Raw genomic sequence first — 17,873 nt, 5'->3', positions numbered from 1 at the left:
CCCCATCCTGCCCGTAGCTGATGAAGAAACAAAGGCATTGCGGTTTAACCAGTAACTCTGTGATCTTTGCCCTAAGCACGTCCCCTTCCCCCCACAACCCTATATAAACCTATGTGAATCTCGAGGCCTTGACAAACACCTAGCATGGTCTCCTTCTTGTGTCTGTTTGCCTTCCTTCACCCAGGTTAGCTTCTCCTCGAGTCCTTGTTCAACTCCCCGCTGGCCGGGGCAGAAAGAAGTAGTGGAAATTGAAGTGGGGAAGGGCGAGCGCCTAGAGTGACAGGCGAGTGCGGGAGACCGGAGGATCGTACGCTGATGCTGTGACCGGGCTGCAAATAAAAATGCAGGCTGCAAAGTTAAATCTCAATAGTAGATAATATAGTCTAGTATAAGCATGTACCATGCACACACCTTTAATCAAGGTAGGAGGATTGCCATGGGTTCAAAGCCAGCCTAGGCTACAGAGTGAGTTTCAGGTCAGCTTGGACTAGAGTGAGACCCTGCCTCCAAAGAAAGAATGATAGAAAGAGAGAGCGAGAGAAAGAGAGAGAGAGAAAGAGGAAAGGAGAAAGGGAGGAAGGAAGAAAGGAAGGAAAAAAAATGTACCTAGTAGATTCCAGGCTAGCCTGGGCTAGAGTGAGACCCTACCTTGAAAAACCAAAAAAAAAAAAAAAAAAAAAAGACTATGTAATGTTTGGAATATACTGATACCAAAACAAGATTCATTGTTTATCTGAAATCCAAATTTAACTGGTCATCTTATATTTTTTTCACTAGTTTATAATTTTTTTCTTTTCACAATTTTCATTAACATTTTCCATGATTATAAAAAATATCCCATGGTAATGCCCTCCCTCCCCCCCACCCGCACTTTCCCCTTTGACATTCCATTCTCCATCATATCCCCTCCCCATCTCAATCATCTTATATTTTATCTACAACAATCTGGTCATTTTTGTATACATGTGCAAAAATGTGCATTTGTATAGGTTAGATGAAGTGCAATATATATTAGTTATACCTCAACAAAACTGAAGGAAGAAAAGAAAAAGGGAGGAAGAGATGGGGGTAGGAGGAAGGAGGGAGAGCCCAGCGTGGCGCGCGCACCTTTAATCCCAGCATTCGGGCGGCAGAGGTGGGCGTTCTAGGACACTCTGAGACTATGTAGTGAAACAAAAGAAAACAACAACAGCAAAACACAAAAAAAGAAAGAAAGAAAGAAGGAAAGAGGAAAGGAAGTTAACCAAAGAAGTTGACATAATTTTTAGAAAGTTTTAAACATCTTGTTTTATTTATTTATTAGCGCGCGACAGAGGCGGATAGAGAAAACGGGCATGCCAGGGCCTCTAGCCACTGCAAATGAACTCCAGACACGTGAGCCACCATGTACATCTGCCTTATGTGGGTCTTGGGGAATCAAACCTGGGTCTTTTGGCTTTGCAGACAAGCGCCTTAACCACTAAGCCCGCTCTCCAGCCTGACATAATTTTTATGCGTCCTCTCCGCCAATGACAGGGAGACTAAGACCAACATTCCAGCTGCCCTCCTCCTATCTGAGGGATCTTCGTGTTATGCTGACTTAGTTCTACAAAGAGAAGTTTGCTCACAGGGATGGAAGAACAGATCCTCAAAAGAAGGAATCACGCACCACTTCCGTGGGACATACCTGCAATCCACCCCAGCACTCAGGAGGCAGAGACAGAAGAATCATAAATTCACAAGTTCAAGGTTGTTTTAGACTATATAGTGAGACCTGATCTCAAAAAACAAAACAGGCTGGTCCCGGGGGTGTGCTCAGGTGGGGTTGATGGTGGAGAACCAGGATACATCAATACATCATCAAGAAGAAAGATCTGACTGTGTGCGCCGAGGTGGGTCACCCCCACCTCATCCTGCCCGGGCCCAGGAGTCACTACAGAGGAAGTGGTGACCATGCTGCAGTCCCATGAAGTCCACCTCGGAATGAATGAAGGGCCATTTTCTTTCAGTCCCTTAACACTGTGTAAGTGTGTCCTAGATGTGTAAGCTCATAAGGCTCAAGTGTTACAAAGGAACAGAGAGAGAGAGAGGCAGGGGAGAGGAGAGAGAACATAAGTCTGTGTTCATTACTGCTTACACACTTTTGACAACTAAAAGTTAATCCCTTAACCAAATCGCACAGCTATGTTTTAGGAGTTACTTGGTACAGCAGCATTTTAGGTTTGTACGTGGTGGCAGCACTTGTATTGTTAATTCAACCGCATTGAGGGGAATCTGTTGTTCACAGATTTGGGAACACAATTTCAATATTAAAAAGCAGTGTACTTTTCATGGATGAATAGTGGGGCATGTGGATATGTGTATTATATGTTAATAAAGCTATCATTATAAGCAAATATGAAATGGATATAATTAAAAGCAGTTCTTCAGACTTTATCCCTCATTGCCTTTCCATACAATCCAGAGTAGGAGAGTTAGGAAAATGCTGGAAATTAAATAGCTCATGAGGCAGATATTTAAAGAGGTGCTCATTTTTTAAAATGAATTTATATATTGCTAGTCCTAAAATGTAATTCTTTAATTCATTCACTCAATTATCAATTTACCTAGTTGACACGTAGTTCGTGTGTAACATGCCTGCACATGATGATGCATGCGTGGAGGCCAGCCCTGACGTCCACCTCATTCTGAGGAACCTTTTGTTGCTCACTGCTCCATTTGCAGTCTTGGGAAACTCTCTTGTGGGTGCACTAGGGTTACCCCATCCTGCCACAGCTTCCACCTTAACGTGGGGCTTAGGGATCTGAACTTAGGCATTGGCTCACTTGTGTGGCAAGTGCTTTATTCACTGAGCCATCTCCATAGCGCCTGCTAACACTTTAACCATAATTGAAATCTCACATGGACCGGCAGTATTTCACCCAATAATGGTGACTTTGGGTGGGATGCAAATAAATGACCTAGTGTAGAAAAAAAAAAGTCCTGTTAAAATTGGTTTGGGTTCATATCTTAACAATATGCAAAGCTCCCAATACCCAAATAATACTTCATGGAGAGAGACTGGAGGAATTCCCATTGAGATCAGGAACAAGACAGGGTTGTCCACTCACCTCTGCTCTTCAATATAGTACTGGAAGTCCTAGCTCAAGCAATAAGACAGGAGAAGGAAATAAAAGGGATACAGTTTGGAAAGGAAGAAGTTAAGTTAAACTCCAGTGTCTGAAGACCTGTTTCCCACCTATGTGGGAGGTCTGAGGAATTTCTGCTCTAAGTGGATGATGAACAAGGCTGCTGAGTGGGGGCTGGAGAGATGGCTCAGTGTTTATGATGGCCCTAGTTCGATTCCCCAGGCATACAAGCAAAAGCCAGATGCACAGATGCAGCTGGAGTTCATTTGCAGCGGCAAAAAACCCAAAGGCATGCCCATTATTTCTCTCCCCATGCAAATAAATAAATAATCTTTTGTTGTTTTTTTAATGTAGAGTTTCACTGTAGTCCAGGCTGACCTGGAATTCACTATAGTTTCAGGGTGGCCTCGAACTCACAGTGATCCTCCTACCTCTGCCTCCTAAGTGCTAGGATTAAAGGCATGCACCACCACATCTGGCAAAATAATAAAACTTTAAAAGCTGAGTAGAGGGCTGGAGAGACGGCTTAGCAGTTAAGGCACTTGCCTATAAAGCCAAAGGACCCAGGTTTGATTCCCCAGTACCCATGTAAATCAGATGCACAAGGTGAAGTATTTGTCTGGAGTCCATTTGCAGAGGCTGGAGGCCCTGGCATGCCCATTCTCTCTTTGTCTGCCTCTTTCTCTCTCTCTTTGTCTTTCCCTCTCAAGTAAATAAATAAAATTATAAAAAAAGAAAGAAAGAAACAAAACTTTATATATTAAGAAAAAGCTGAATAGAGGGCTGGAGAGAGGGATCAGCGGTTAAGGCACTTACCTGCAAAGCCTAAGGATCCAGGTTCAATTCCCCAGCACTCATGTAAGCTAGCTACACAAGGGTGCTTTTTCATGGCTGTGACAAAATGCCTGACAGAAGTGGCATAAGGGAGGAAGGGTTTATTTTGGTTCACAGTTTGAGGCGATACAGTTCATCTGGGGGAGGTGTGGGGGCAGAAGCTAGATGTGGCACATGCTAAGCCACGGATACTTGTGCTCAGCTTGCTTTCACTAGTTTTTTCAAGGTGCAGTCTCACTCTAACCCAGACTGACCTTGACCTCACTCTTTAGCTTAGGCTAGCTTCTACTTCAGCCTCCTGAGTGCTGGGAGGAAAGGCATGTGCCACCACCCTTAGCCATCACAGTGTTTCAACGTGGAGGGAGTTTTAAATCTATTTCTCCTCTGTGTCTTTAAGGTCCAGACTATATCAAGGATCATTTGCCTAAACTTCACCAGCATACTGCCTATATAGGAGAGAAGCGTCCAGCATTAGAAAAAACTGGAGACCTCAAATATTTATGGAGGCCTGCGTCAAACAGAAGCATGCCAGCAAAATATAAATACCAGCACGTTGGTGAAGTTGGCTGGGGAATACCAGAGTATAATTTCATCAACAAATCAAGACTTGAGAGTGGCTTTCATATCAAGGTATTGCTCTTAAAGCGACTCTTTTTCATAGCCTGATGTTTTCTGACTTGAATTCCTTCTGGGTTTGTTTCCTTAGGCAACCCGGTGTTCCCAGTCATGTTGAGAAGTAAGGGAATTTGAGTTCTGCACAGAGATAAAAGTGCTTACTAACACCAGCCCCTCAGCCCCTAACACCCCAGAGGAAAGGTGGGAAGGTGACACGTGGGCATTATGCTTGGCTTGGGGTGCATTTGAATCACATGTGTGCGGAGGCCTGTGCACACAGCCCCTGTCCTCGCTGCTTTGTGAGTGGGTGTCCAAGAGGCAGGTGGTGCTGGACAGGATCTGCAAAGCAAAAACGTGAGTCTCAGCTCTTTAACGACACCATGCTGAGCACCTGGTGCCAGTAATTCCGAGCATGTGATCCAGAAACCTTGTCTTGCCTGGCGTGGTGGTGCATGCCTTTCATCCCAGTACTTGGGAGGCAGAGGTAGGAGGAATGCTGTGAGTTCTGAGTTCAAGTAGAGCCTGGGACTACAGAGTGGATGCCAGGTCAGCCTGGGCTACCGTGAGAGAGTCTCGCCAGGCGTGGTGGTGCACGCCTTTATTTCCAGCACTCGGGAGGCAGAGGTGGGAGGATCGCTGTGAGTTCAAGGCCAGCCTAAGTCCTCATAGTGAATCCCAGGTCAGCCTGGGATATGTCAAGATCTTACCTCAAAAATTCCAAAAATAAAATAAGAAGAAACCTTCTCTCCTTTCCTCTTGGTGAGGTGCCTGCAGGACACGTCAACAACGCCTTCTCCAACACAGACAGTAACACAAGTGACTTTAGATGTAGAAGAAATCCAGACCTGTTTTCCCAGAAAGTCTGCCTCTAGGCTTATCTAGATATTGTGTGTACCAATGACCCAATGACCAGACTTCCCCAAGTTGTTAAGGCAGGATGGTACAGTGTCATGTGGTAAACATCAACAAAGAGAAACCCCTTTTTTCTGACCTAACTAACCTGTCACTGAGAATGTGAGAGTTAGACTTTGACAAAGGAGCTCTCCCCTCTCTGCCCCAGTTCCCTCCTCTCTCGCTTGGCCATACATGCCACAGGGGACCTGAATGCTGACCTGGTTCCTCTGCTTCAGAGGTGACCCTCCTGGGCTGTGAGCACCAAACAGGTTCTTGTTCACCCAGTGCTGGAGACAGTGCCTGGCCCCCAGGGAGCCCTGTACCTGGGAAATGCTGTATTGTAAAGATGAATGTGGGCGCTCAAGGCCTTGTTCTGCGTACTGGGCCTGGAAAGTGACTGACATCTATATGAGTGCTGGCTTATTTATTCATTTATTTGTGAGAAGAACGAGAAGGAGAAAGAGGGAGCGGCTGAGAGACACAGACAGACATGGGCATGCCAGGGGCCTCTTGCCGCTGCACGCAAACTCCAAATCCATGCGTGACTTTGTGCACCTGGCCTTATGTGGATACTGGGGATCGAATCCAGGCTGGGAGGCTTTGCAAGCAAGCACCTTTAACCACAGAGCCATCTCCCCAGCCAGAGAGCTTTTTGTTTTAATTTGGGTACACTTTTTTTAGATGGAGGTCTCATTCTATCTACCGGGCTTGTCTCCAATGCCTGGGCCCATGCAATCCTCCTGTTTTACCCTCCCCGGGTGGCTGGGACCACAGATATATACATATGCCACTGTAGCCAGCTTGTAGCACTTAATGCTAATGTGCATCTGTTGAACAGAATGGGCACGTGGGCTCTTAAGCTGCATCCAACTCTATGTGGGCAATAATGACAGTGAGACCTTGGATTAAATAGCAGACCAGCCACCAGCGTGAACAGGACAGTCCTCCAGCCTGGCAGCCGTCCCCTCCTTGCTGGTGGCTGGTCTGACATTCAATCCAGCATCTCAGCATCATCACGATTGCGCTGTGGGTGCGGCGCGCGCTCTCACACAGCCCACGGTCTGTCTCTGCGCAAGGCCTCCTCTCCCCGTCCCATCTTTAATTTAAGGACCTGTTTTTCTGCCCCAGTGAGGTGCAACCAAGCATTTCTTGGTCTTTATGTCTAACTGACAATCTACAAGAGATGACAGCTTCAAGGCACGCGTGTGAAGGTGTTTGCTCAGCCTCTGTCTTGGGTGTTCCATGGACGGCGTTTGGTCGGGGCGTGGATCCATAACACAGAGAAGCAGAGGCAGCTTGCGTGAGCTCTTCAGAGGAAGAGAACGGGGAGATAGACACTGGCTAGGCAGCTAAGGGGGGCAGGGCTCCCTGGCACAAAGTGAGGAGTGTTTTTCTTGGGTAGAAGTCAAAAATGGCCTTGAGCCTTTCGGGGGTAGGGAAGGCAGGAATCTGGCTTGTTTTTTAATTTCTTTTTTTTAAATTAAATTATTTATTTGAGAGAGAGAGAAATAGGCAGGTAGAGAGAGAGAGAGAGAGAGGGAGAATGGGCACGCCAGGGTCTCCAGCCACTGCAAATAAACTCCAGACGCATGTGCCTCTAGCTTATTTGGTTCCTGGGGAATCAAACCTGTATTCTTTGGCTTTGTAGGCAAATGCCTTAACCGCTAAGCCATCTCTCCAGCCCAAATTTCCTTTTTTCCCTAAAATATGTCATGAGGATGTGAATAAAATGACTAGGTACCCGACCACATGGCCTGAGATCTGCTTTCTCCAGAAAGATCTCCCTTCCCTGGACCTCCGACAGGAAGGAGGAAGAAGCTGGCAAAGCAGCTGGGCCCTCATAGGAGAGCGGGACTGACCAGCTCGGCCCCCACCCAGGCAATCTCCAAAAATGAAAGATCCCTCTCACGGTCTCTGGGTGGTTTTCCCATCTTTGGGGACCCCTCCTATCCCGTCCTACAGGAATTCTGCCTTCTTTTCCTTCTCTTAAGCTCCATGATAAAATCTCCCCAAACTTTATCCTCTATGGTCCATGGAGTTCATCTGTCCAATTCATAAGACCTGAACCCGGCGGCCACTGAGACAGTGGAACACCCAGTAATTGCTGCCCAGGCAAGAGCTGAGAAAAGGTTCTGTCTGAGACACCCCACTTCTTGTATCAAGTTATGCCCTGAACCTCTGCGGAGGAGGTGACTGGTGACCACCCTGGCAGTGGCACATTCAGAGACTGACGTCATCCAACAGAGGCCTAACTGGGTGCAGCTTCTCATCCAGGCACCTTCTGGGTCATGTCATCTCTCCACTGATTCTTCTTGGGGAAACTACTCGCCTGTAATAACAATCCTTCCTTCCTTCCTTTGCAATGGGGGAGGGGATAAAATGGGCATGCCAGGTCATCTAACCACTGCAAATGAACTCCACACACACACACATACACACACACACACACACACACACACATGACTTTGTGCATCTGGCCTTATGTGGGTACTGGGGCATCAAACCCAGGCTGTCATGACTTGCAAGCAAGCACCTTTAGCCATGGAACCGTCTCTCCAGCGCCCTGTAATAACAATCTTGGATACCACCCTAGAGGATTCCTAAAGGAGTTAGAGCACAAGAACAGAACAAGGCTGGACATGAACTTGGGGTGACTACCCCTATAAGCGGAGAGCCATCTCTGCACCTCCCTTGTTCCTGAAGACCTAGGTTTTGTCCTCGGGGGCTGCTCATTTTCCCCTCTGCATCCCAAGTCTGCTCCCTGCGCACACACGTTTAGGTCTAGATTCAGGGTTTAATTCCTTATCAACCCATTGGTTCAGGCAACTACTGTTAGCCTGTTAGACTTGGTACAGGAGGTAATGAACAGGGACCCACACAGACCCCATGCACACAAGCCTGCTGATACCACCCAAGATATGAGAGTGGCCATCAGACATGTCGGTACAGGGCTGGAGAGAGGGCTCAGCAGTTAGGCACTTGCCTGTGAAGCCTACGGACCCAGATTCGATTCCTTGGAACCCACGCAAGCCAGATGCACGTGATGGTGCGCGGATCTGGAATTCATTTGCAGTGGCTAGAGGCCCTGATGTGCACCCATTCTCTCTCTCACAAATAAACAAAAATAAAATATTTTTAAAAACCACATGCTAGTACCTGCCAGCAATCTCTGCATTCGGGAGGCAGAGGCAGGGTGGGGCGGGGGACAAGTTCAAAGCTAGCCAGGGCTACATAGGCCAGACTCTATTTCACGTCTTTAACCCCAGCACCTGGGATGCAGAGGTAGGAGGATCACTGTGAGACTGCTTAGTGAATTCCAGGTCAGCCCAGAGTGAGGTCCTGCCTCAAACACAGAACACAAAACAAAATAATAGAATTGAAAACGGAGGCAAGGGGGAAGGAGAAGACTGGCGGGGGCGTGCATCGGCCCACCCAGGTCTGCCTCCCCGGGGTCAGCAGGCGTTACTTCGGAAGTGTCTCTCTGCTTCCTGACCCCTGTCCAGTGCCCAGCGTCTCCGAAACCTCTCCCATAGCCTTCGCCCTCCCTCTCTCATCCTAGGCCACATCAGAATGGCAACTCCTCGTTTCTGCATTCGGTGTAGCCACTCTTCTGCATGTCTCATTGCCCTTGCTCACAACTGCAGCTCTCAGCACAGAGTTCTGGCTTCTGGCTTTTTTTAGCCCCAGCAGCTGCTCTTCTTAATTTACTGCTTCAAGTCTGTCTGAGCTGGAAGGAGCGAGGAAGCTCAGGACTCCCCTCAAAGTGCCTGGGGCAGCTGCCTTCTACCTGGGACTGGCTCTTTTATTTGGGGCAGCGAGAGGCCTCCACAGATCATCTGACAGATCACCTGCTCCAGCAGGAAGATAATAACTTCCACGCTGGATGACACCCGGAAAATTCCTCCCATGCTGCAGGTCAGAGAGAAATCACAAGATTGGGTTTCTCCCGGGGGGAATTTTTTTGTGTGTGTTTAGCTATTTCCACCAGGCTTTATGTGAGTTGCAATGCTACACGAACGGATGTGTATATCAACTAGGAAAGACTGTGACTTCTGTTATTATTTTAGATTTAAGAGCAGTGCGTTCTTTTTGTTTAAGTGGATTTGGTCTCTGCCAGGCTATAGATGGTGGTTCTGCAGAACATACGGAAACAATTGAAACGGCTCCTTTGGTTTGGACGCCAGGTGGTCGAGGATCTTTCTAAGTGCCTCTCACCAATCCGTCTTCTTGCCTCCGGCCAAACCTCCGCAGGGTCAGCAGCCTTCCCAAAGGCTGTTTTCTGCTCCTGCTCACTGACCTCGTGACAAAGTGATTGAAGTCATTTGTTTTCCTACAGAAATGACGTGATGCTGGACTTGGTCAGCGGCTCTTAGTATGACCCCCAAAACAATATTAAATCAACTAGTCATGATATATGCTATAACCGATATGCTATATGACACAATTTTTTAAAAAGTGAAACTCCAAGGAAAGCCATGGAAATCCATCTATATATTTACATGTGGTTTGGTTACCAACATTTTCAAGGCTTTGAAATTTCTCTCTCTCCCTATTTAATGTTTTACTTTAAATGTTTATTTATTTATTACACACACACACAGAGAGAATGTGTGTGTGCCAGGGCTGCTAGTCACTGAAAATGAACTCCAGACACATGTGTCACCATATATCGGGGTACTGGGGAATAGAACCTGGGACCTTAGACTTCACAGGCAAATGCCTTAACCACTAAGCCATCTCTTGGGCCCTCTCTCTCTCTTTTTACTTGTTTGTTTTTGAGGCAAGGCCTCACTCCAGTCCAGGCTGACTTGAAACTCGAGTGTACCCCAGGCTAACCTAGAACTCAACCTCTTGAGTACATGGATTAAAACCACGAGCCACCACCATACTCTCTACCTCATTTTTAACCACCATCAAGTTCTACCAGTGTGCACCAAGAAGGAATTCTTTTGAATTTTTTAAAAATATTTTTTATTTATTTAGAAAGGAAGAGAGAGGAATGTATGCTGCAGTCTCCAGCCACTGCCAATGATCTCCAGACACATGTACCACCATGTGCATCTGGCTTACGTGGGTCCTAGGAAATTGAACCTGGGTCCTTAGGCTTTGCAGGCAAATGCCTTAACTGCTAAGCCATCTCTGTAGCCCACCTTTTTGATATTTTAATGGACATTTGCACAGATTTCTGATTAGATACTAAATTTTTTAAGTGTTAATTTATTTGAGGGAGAATGAGAGAGAGAGAGAGAGAGAGGGAGCGAGCACAAATGGGCATGCCACGGTCTCTTGCCCCTGCAAATGAACTCCAAGACACATGCGCCACTTTGTTCATCTGGCCTCGTGTGGGTACCCGCAAGGTCATCAGACTTTGCAAACAAGCAAACCATTACTGAGCCATCTCTGCAGCCCAAGACACTAACGTTCCTGAAGTTGGTGGGCTTATTAGACACTTTTCTCATAAGGAATGTGTTTAGGGAAGACATCATGAAAAGAGCCACAAGATGGCGGAAGGAGAAGGGTCTGTGATTTGTCTGTTTTCAGGTGAGGACACTGTTCATGGGGGGCTAAGGTTCCTTACCTGAGGCCCCACAGCTAGTAAGTGGTGGAGCCAGACGGCAGCTTCAAGCACCAAGGGGGAGGACAGGCACAGGGGGCGAGTGGCTTGGGTGCAAGTGAGCATGGGCTCCATAAAGCAGTGAGAAGTATTCTTGGGCGTGGGTCATTCCTTCAGGGACAGAAATTCAATCACTGCTGCCAGAGCACAGCATTGAATTTCCTCTCTTTAAAAAATACATTTATTTATTTATTTCAAGGAGAGAGAGAGAGAGACAGAGAGAATGAGTGCTGCCAGGGCCTTCAGACACTGCAAATGAACTCTAGATGCATGTGCCCCCTTGGGCATCTGGCTGTATGTGGACACTGGGGAATTGAAGCTGGCTTGTTAGGCTTTGCAGGTGAAAGCCTTAACCACTGAGCCATCTCTCCAGCCCTGGGAGCTATTCTTTAAAAACTTAAATCTTTCATTATTCTTATAAATTCTTAAATGCTTTTCAATCATTAACCTGGGTGGGATTAAAAGTCCATAAAGAGGCTGGAGACATGGCTTAGCAGTTAAGGCCCTCACCTGCAAAGCCAAAGGACCCAGGCTCAATTCCCCAGGACCCAGGTAAGCCAGATGCACAAGGGGGCGCATGAGTCTAGAGTTCATTTGCAGTGGCTGGAGGCCTTGGCGCGCCCATTCTCATTCTCTCTCTCTCTCTCTCTCCCTCCCTCTCTCTCTCTCTCTCTCTCTCTCTCTCTCTCTCTCTCGCTCGCTCTGTCTCTCTTCCTCCCAGCACTTGGGAGGCAGAGGTAGGAGGATCACAAAGTTCGAGGCCACCCTGAGACTACCTAGTGAATTCCAGGTCAGCCTGGGCTAGAGTGAAACCTTACCTCGAAAAACCAACCAAACAAAAAAAAAGAATTTTTTTTTTAATCCATAAAGATGTAGGAAATCCCAGGCCAGCGAACCCTGACTTTAGGTCCTTATCCAAGTTATGCAAGAATTCAAAACACAGACTAGGGATTCTAGAACTAACTCATAAGTTATGAACTGTAAGGTTTATTTTAGGGAGAATTTGGAGGGAAAACAAGTAGGAAAGACCAAGATGATTGCCTCACATGGGGAAGAGAGAGCCAAGAGGGCTGGAAGGCTAACTGCGGGAGCAGAGAGGCCCGCACACGTGCTCGGGACCATTCATGGGAATGAAACATGCAACGGGAAGGGCCGCATCTGCAGGGTCACGTGCTCAGGAAGGGCCCTGATTGGACAGCAGACCCCAGAGGCTGACTTGGAAGGGCCCTGATTGGACAGCAGACTCCAGAGGCTGACTTGGAAGGGCCCTGATTGGACAGCAGACTCCAGAGGCTGACTTGGAAGGGCCCTGATTGGACAGCAGACTCCAGAGGCTGACTTGGAAGGGCCCTGATTGGACAGCAGACCCCAGAGGCTGACTTGGAAGGGCCCTGATTGGACAGCAGGCTCCAGAAGCTGACTTGGAAGGGCCCTGATTGGACAGCAGACTCCAGAGGCTGACTCAGAAGGAGCCGCCCACCCCTGTGCAGAGGAGGGGCCCGAGGCTGTTGCCGTGCTGCTCCCTGCAGCCATCTGGAGCGAGACTCGGTCAGACATGGGTTCTAGTCCTGCCAGGGCAGGCACGGTGTCATCCATGTTTCCATAGCAACATCCCCAGCTAGCTACTTATCAGGGAAAAGAAAGCTATTTTTGCTCCTAATCCGTACCACATTGTCAAGGAATTTCGCAATTTGTACATCATCTAGTGTAGCAAGCAGAGGTGGACAAAAAATGTCAAGACATCTGTTTTCTAAATCTAGCACTAATCTGTCTTTTCAAGGTCACCGAAGGGAACCCCGTAAATCATTATAAATTTGCAGTCATAGTTTCCCCCACGGCTCACACACAACCCCCCCCAGGCACCTCAGCTATGTTAACAAAAGTGCTTAGCCTGGGAAGCAAATGAGACCCGACATGGGGTTGTCTCTGCGTTCCCCACTGTTGAACCTTGGAAGTTAAGGAATCTTAACCAAGAAAGTTAGAAAGAATTCACAGGAGGAAGTATAAAGAGTTCTGAGCAAGAGTTTCTAGCTCTGTATTTGGGCCCAGAGGAGATCGTACTGAAAATGCATGCTACAGGAATCCATGAGGCCTCCCTGTTACACAATTGATGGCTTTGTTTCGTTTTGTTTTTGTTATTTTTTGTTTTGTTTTGTTTTTTTCAAGGCAGGGTCTCACTCTAGCCAAGGCTAACCTGGAATTCAAAATGTAGTCTCAGGGTGACCTCGAACTCACGGCAATCCTCCTACCTCTGCCTCCCGGGGTCTGGGATTAAAGGTGTCCACCACCATGCCTGGTGACAATTGACTTTTTTTTAGTTTTTCAAGGTAGGGTCTCATTCTAGCCCAGGCTGACCTGGAATTCACTATGGAATCTCAGGGTGGCCTCAAACTCACAGCAATCCTCCTGCCTCTGCCTCCCGAGTGCTGGAATTAAAAGCGTGCGCCACCACGCCCAGCTAATTGACGTGTTTGTTTGTTTTTTTAATTTTTTTGAGGCATGCCCAACAGACTAGCCTTTTTAAAATGTGTGTGTGAGAGAATTGGTGCATCAGGGCTTCCAGCCACTGCACTCAAACTCCAGATGTGTGCACTATTTTGTGCACATGTGCGACCTTGTGTGCCTGTGCCACTGTGTGTCTGGCTTATGTGGGACCTGGGGAGTTGAACGTGAGTCCTTAGCACTCCACAGTCAAGTGCCTTAACAGCTAAGCCATCTCTCCAGCCCAAAATATTTTTATTTATTTACATGGAGAGAGGTGGGGCGGGGGGAGGGAGAGAGAATGGTAGCACCTGGGCCTCTGCAAACAAACTCCAGATGCATGTGCCACCTCATGCATCTGGCTTTATGTGGACACCGGGGAATTGAACCCCGATCTTTAGGCTTAGCAGGCAAGCACCTTAACTGTTGAGCTATCTCCCTAGCCCCACGAGAATTGGCGTTTTTGTGGTTGAAGTTCACGGAGTGACTTGCCAGCAGTTGTGTGGTTCCCGACCAGGTTGTATTTGGCATTCTACTGACAACATCAACGTCACTCGCCCCCATCCACCACCCATTGGTGCTGAGCACGAGGCGGACGATAACCCAGAAACGATGCAGACGCAGAAACCGAGACTGCTTCTGTTCTCACACAGAGTCTGTTACTCATGGAGGGAAATGAATTTTCAAGTGTGCATTAGACTGGCAATTATCCTGCTCCCAGCTCGCTCCATGAGCTCATTTGAAACGATGTGCCTGTTTTGATTATTCACTGAAACTTAGAAATCCTGTTCGCCATTGCCTGGGCCACTATGCCTAGCTGCAGAGTTAATTGGACTATTACCTCGAGGAAGCTCACTTTAGCCTCAGAGTGAACCATGGTGGCAAACATTAGACAGCTCCAAGGATGAGTACAGTTGCAAATCAGGCGCAAGATTGCACATCTGAAATTGCCTGGTGAGCACTCGTGGAGGCTTTGGAAGCTCTGGGCAGCTTTCTAGAACTTCAGGAATGGAATCTGCTCAGGTTTCAGACCACACCAGGACTCATCAGCTTCCTGGAGTACAGTGCTGATGTCACCAGGTCAGTTACCCATTACAGCTCACAACCATTCTCAACAAAACAGGTTCTGGTCTTTCTTTAAAAGAACAAATGCATTTTGAAAGACAGTGAATTAGGAAACTTAAAAAAAAAATTATTTATTTGAGTGAGAGAGTCAGAGAAAGAGGCAGTTAGAGAAAGAGAGAATGGGAGCATCAGGACCTCTTGCAGCTGCAAATGAACTCCAAATACATGCTCTACTTTGTGCATCTGGCCTTATGTGGGTATTGGGGAATTGAACCCAGGCTTTCAGGCTTTGTAAGCAAATGCCTTTAACCACTGAGCATCTCTCCAGCCCAGTTTTAATTTTTTTTTTTTCCGAGTTAGGGTTTCACTCTAGTTCAGGCTGACCTGGAATTCACTATGGAGTTTCAGGGTGGCCTCAAACTCATGGTGATCCTCCTCCCTCTGCCTCCCAAGTGCTGGGATTAAAGGCGTGCGCCACCACGCCTGGCTTTCAGTTTTAATTTTTTGAGGCTGGTTGTTTTGCTAGCACAGGTTTGCCTCAAACTATGTAGCCCAGATTGGATTTGAGCTTGGATGTTTTCTGCCTCAGCCTCCGGAATGCTGGGATTATAGGCACGCACCACTAGATCTAGCTTCTCGCTAAAAGTTAATGAAGCAGCTCTCTCTCATTCAAATTGCTCTCTAGATTAATCTCTATGGCTTTGATGAAATTTGAGTGTAGTTATGGATGGTGGTACGTGCCCGTAGTCCCAGCACGTGGGAGGTGGAAATAGGAGGGTCAGGAGCCCAAGGACAGCCTGGGTTACGTGAGACCCTGCGTTTGTTTCTTTCTTCATTGCTCCGACCAAATACCTGGCAAGCAGCAGCTCATGGGAGAAAAGGGCTTATGTCCCACCTTTCTCCTGTCGGATGTTAATCTACTATCATTTTTTAAGTAGATTGACTTATGTGCTCGTGTGTGTGTGTGTGTGTGTGTGTGTGTGTGTGTGTATTGGCATGCCAGGGACTCTTGCCTCTGCTTGTGACCCCTACCCCACCTTTACTTATTTATTTATACACAGAAATCCTCCTACCACTGCTCCCGAGTTCTAGGATTAAAGATGTGTGCCAAGCCGGGCGTGGTGGCACACACCTTTAATCCCAGTGCTCAGGAGGCAGAGGTAGGAGGATCACCATGAGTTCAAGGCCACCCTGAGACTACATAGTGAATTCCAGGTCAGCGTGAGCTAGAGTGAGATTGTACCTTGAAAAACTAGAAAAACATGGGCTGGAGAGATGGCTTAGCGGTAAAGCGCTTGCCTGTGAAGCCTAAGGACCCCGGTTCGAGGCTCGATTCCCCAGGGGATCCACGTTAGCCAGATGCACAAGGGGGCACACGCGTCTGGAGTTCGTTTGCAGTGGCTGGAAGCCCTGGCACGCCTATTCTCTCTCTCTCTCCCCCTCTTTCTCTCTCTTGTCTGTTGTTCTCAAATAAAAAATAATAAATTATTTTTTAAAAAAGTAAAACTAGAAAAACAAATAAATAAATAAAGAGATGTGCCACAATGCCCAGATGCTGTGCCACTTTTTTCATCCAGCTTGTGTAGATGGTTTGGGAAATTGAACCTGGGTCAGCACAGGCTTTGCAAACAAGCATCTGTAACTGTTGAGCACAGTCCCTAAACCTACTGTTATTTTTTATAAGGCCTCAGTTTTGTTATCTGTAAAATGGAGACTACATTGATTTCTATTGCTATGTGACAAATCACCCCAAAGTCAGCACAATAAGAAAACACCATTGGGTCACAGTTCTGTAGGTCAGTGGTGGCTTCCCCGGCTTTCTGCTCAGGCCTTCCAAAGCTGACCTCAGGGTGTCGCCGGTATCTTATTGGAGGATTTGGAGCCCCTGTCCAAGGTCACATGGTTGTGGTCAACTTCAGTTCCTTGGGTTGTAGGTATGAGTGTTAACCAGGAGCCACGCTCAGCTTCTAGAGATGACCCGAACTCCTTACCACACCATGCCTTCACCCTCAAAACATCATAAGAATCTTCCTTAAATCAAACCCCGTTTGTGCTCTGTACCCCCTTTGTCAAGATGTCTTGATCCTTCTAAGGTCTGGCCTGGTTGAGTTAGGGACTATCTACCTGGGTTTCCTGTGGCTTCGAACACAATGCGGAGCGTGGAAGGGGAGGTATAAGCAGCACCATGCGGTGACAGGAAAGAAATGACTGATTCTAGTCGTTACCAGGTCTATACAGAAGAAACTTACAGACAGAAAGGCTTGCCACTGTGCGCGTCAGCGTGGAGGGCCTGACAGCGTCCAGCTCTCCTGCTCCTGGGTACGTCCCGGAAGCAGCCAGAGCCCACGGCAGAAATGCTGTGCAGCCGTCTTCCTCCTGCTCTGCAAGCTGCGAGAAAGGGGTGTTTGGGGAGCAGAAGGAGGACAGGGGAACCTGAAACTAGGGGTGGGCATAAATATGAGCCCAGGACAGTGATAAACATGGATGAAATACCATTATGAAACCCACGATTTTTGTGTACTAAGTTCTATTCCTATTTCTGCTTCTATACCCTCAGTAGCAGACAGCTTCGGGTCACTGAGATGAACGTCCAGACCAGGCACACTTGTGGAGGAAGGGATATTTATTGAAGCTTACCGATCCAGGGGAGTTCCATAACGGCAGAAGAATCTGGCCTGCTTTCACAGGTCCAAGCAGAAAGAAAGAGAGAGAAGTCCCAAGCCAAAAAAATCCCCAAAGCACACCACACTGCACATGTTAGGAACTCCAGGCACTTTGCATATTTCCAGACTGGAACTGCAAATCCACTACCACACTTTAGGGCTGGACCCTAAGATCTGCCCAGTGACACCTCCTCCAGCCAGATGGCTGCAGATCTAAACTACAAACTAATAAAACACTGAATATATTGGGGGCATCTATTCAAACTACCATACCCTTCTTCTGTTCTTCCTACCCCCACCATTTTTTTTTTTTTTTTTTTTTTTGCATTACCTGGGGACTGAATTGAATTCTGGGCCTCACACATGATGCTAGGCAAAGGCTTCACCATACACCTTCCCTCCTTGGCCCTCTTTGTTTTGAGATAGGGTCTCGTTAGGTTGCCCAGCCTATCCTTGAACTGATTGTGTAGCCCAGGTAAGCCTTGAACTCACTGTGAACTAAGGTTCCCCAGAGGCAGGTGCACGTACTTAACACATCCTGCAAGACGCGTTGGCCGGCAGAACTTCTGGGATTGGGGCGAGACGGAATGCTGTCGATTC

At 47.4% G+C, this 17,873-nt stretch overlaps 1 protein-coding gene across 1 annotated transcript in view; it reads left to right on the top strand.

The window, feature by feature from the left end:
* Window positions 1-17,873, top strand: part of C12H4orf45 (chromosome 12 C4orf45 homolog) — a 76,531-nt gene that overhangs the window by 30,304 nt on the left and 28,354 nt on the right. The window contains exon 2 of the mRNA XM_012948174.1: window positions 4,339-4,571. Coding sequence (XP_012803628.1) covers window positions 4,339-4,571 — 233 coding nt within the window. The remainder of the gene's footprint in view (window positions 1-4,338; window positions 4,572-17,873) is intronic.

Source organism: Jaculus jaculus, chromosome 12 (assembly GCF_020740685.1).
Source record: "Jaculus jaculus isolate mJacJac1 chromosome 12, mJacJac1.mat.Y.cur, whole genome shotgun sequence".
Classification (NCBI taxonomy): Eukaryota; Metazoa; Chordata; class Mammalia; order Rodentia; family Dipodidae; genus Jaculus; species Jaculus jaculus.
This window is presented reverse-complemented; position numbering and strand designations above follow the sequence as displayed.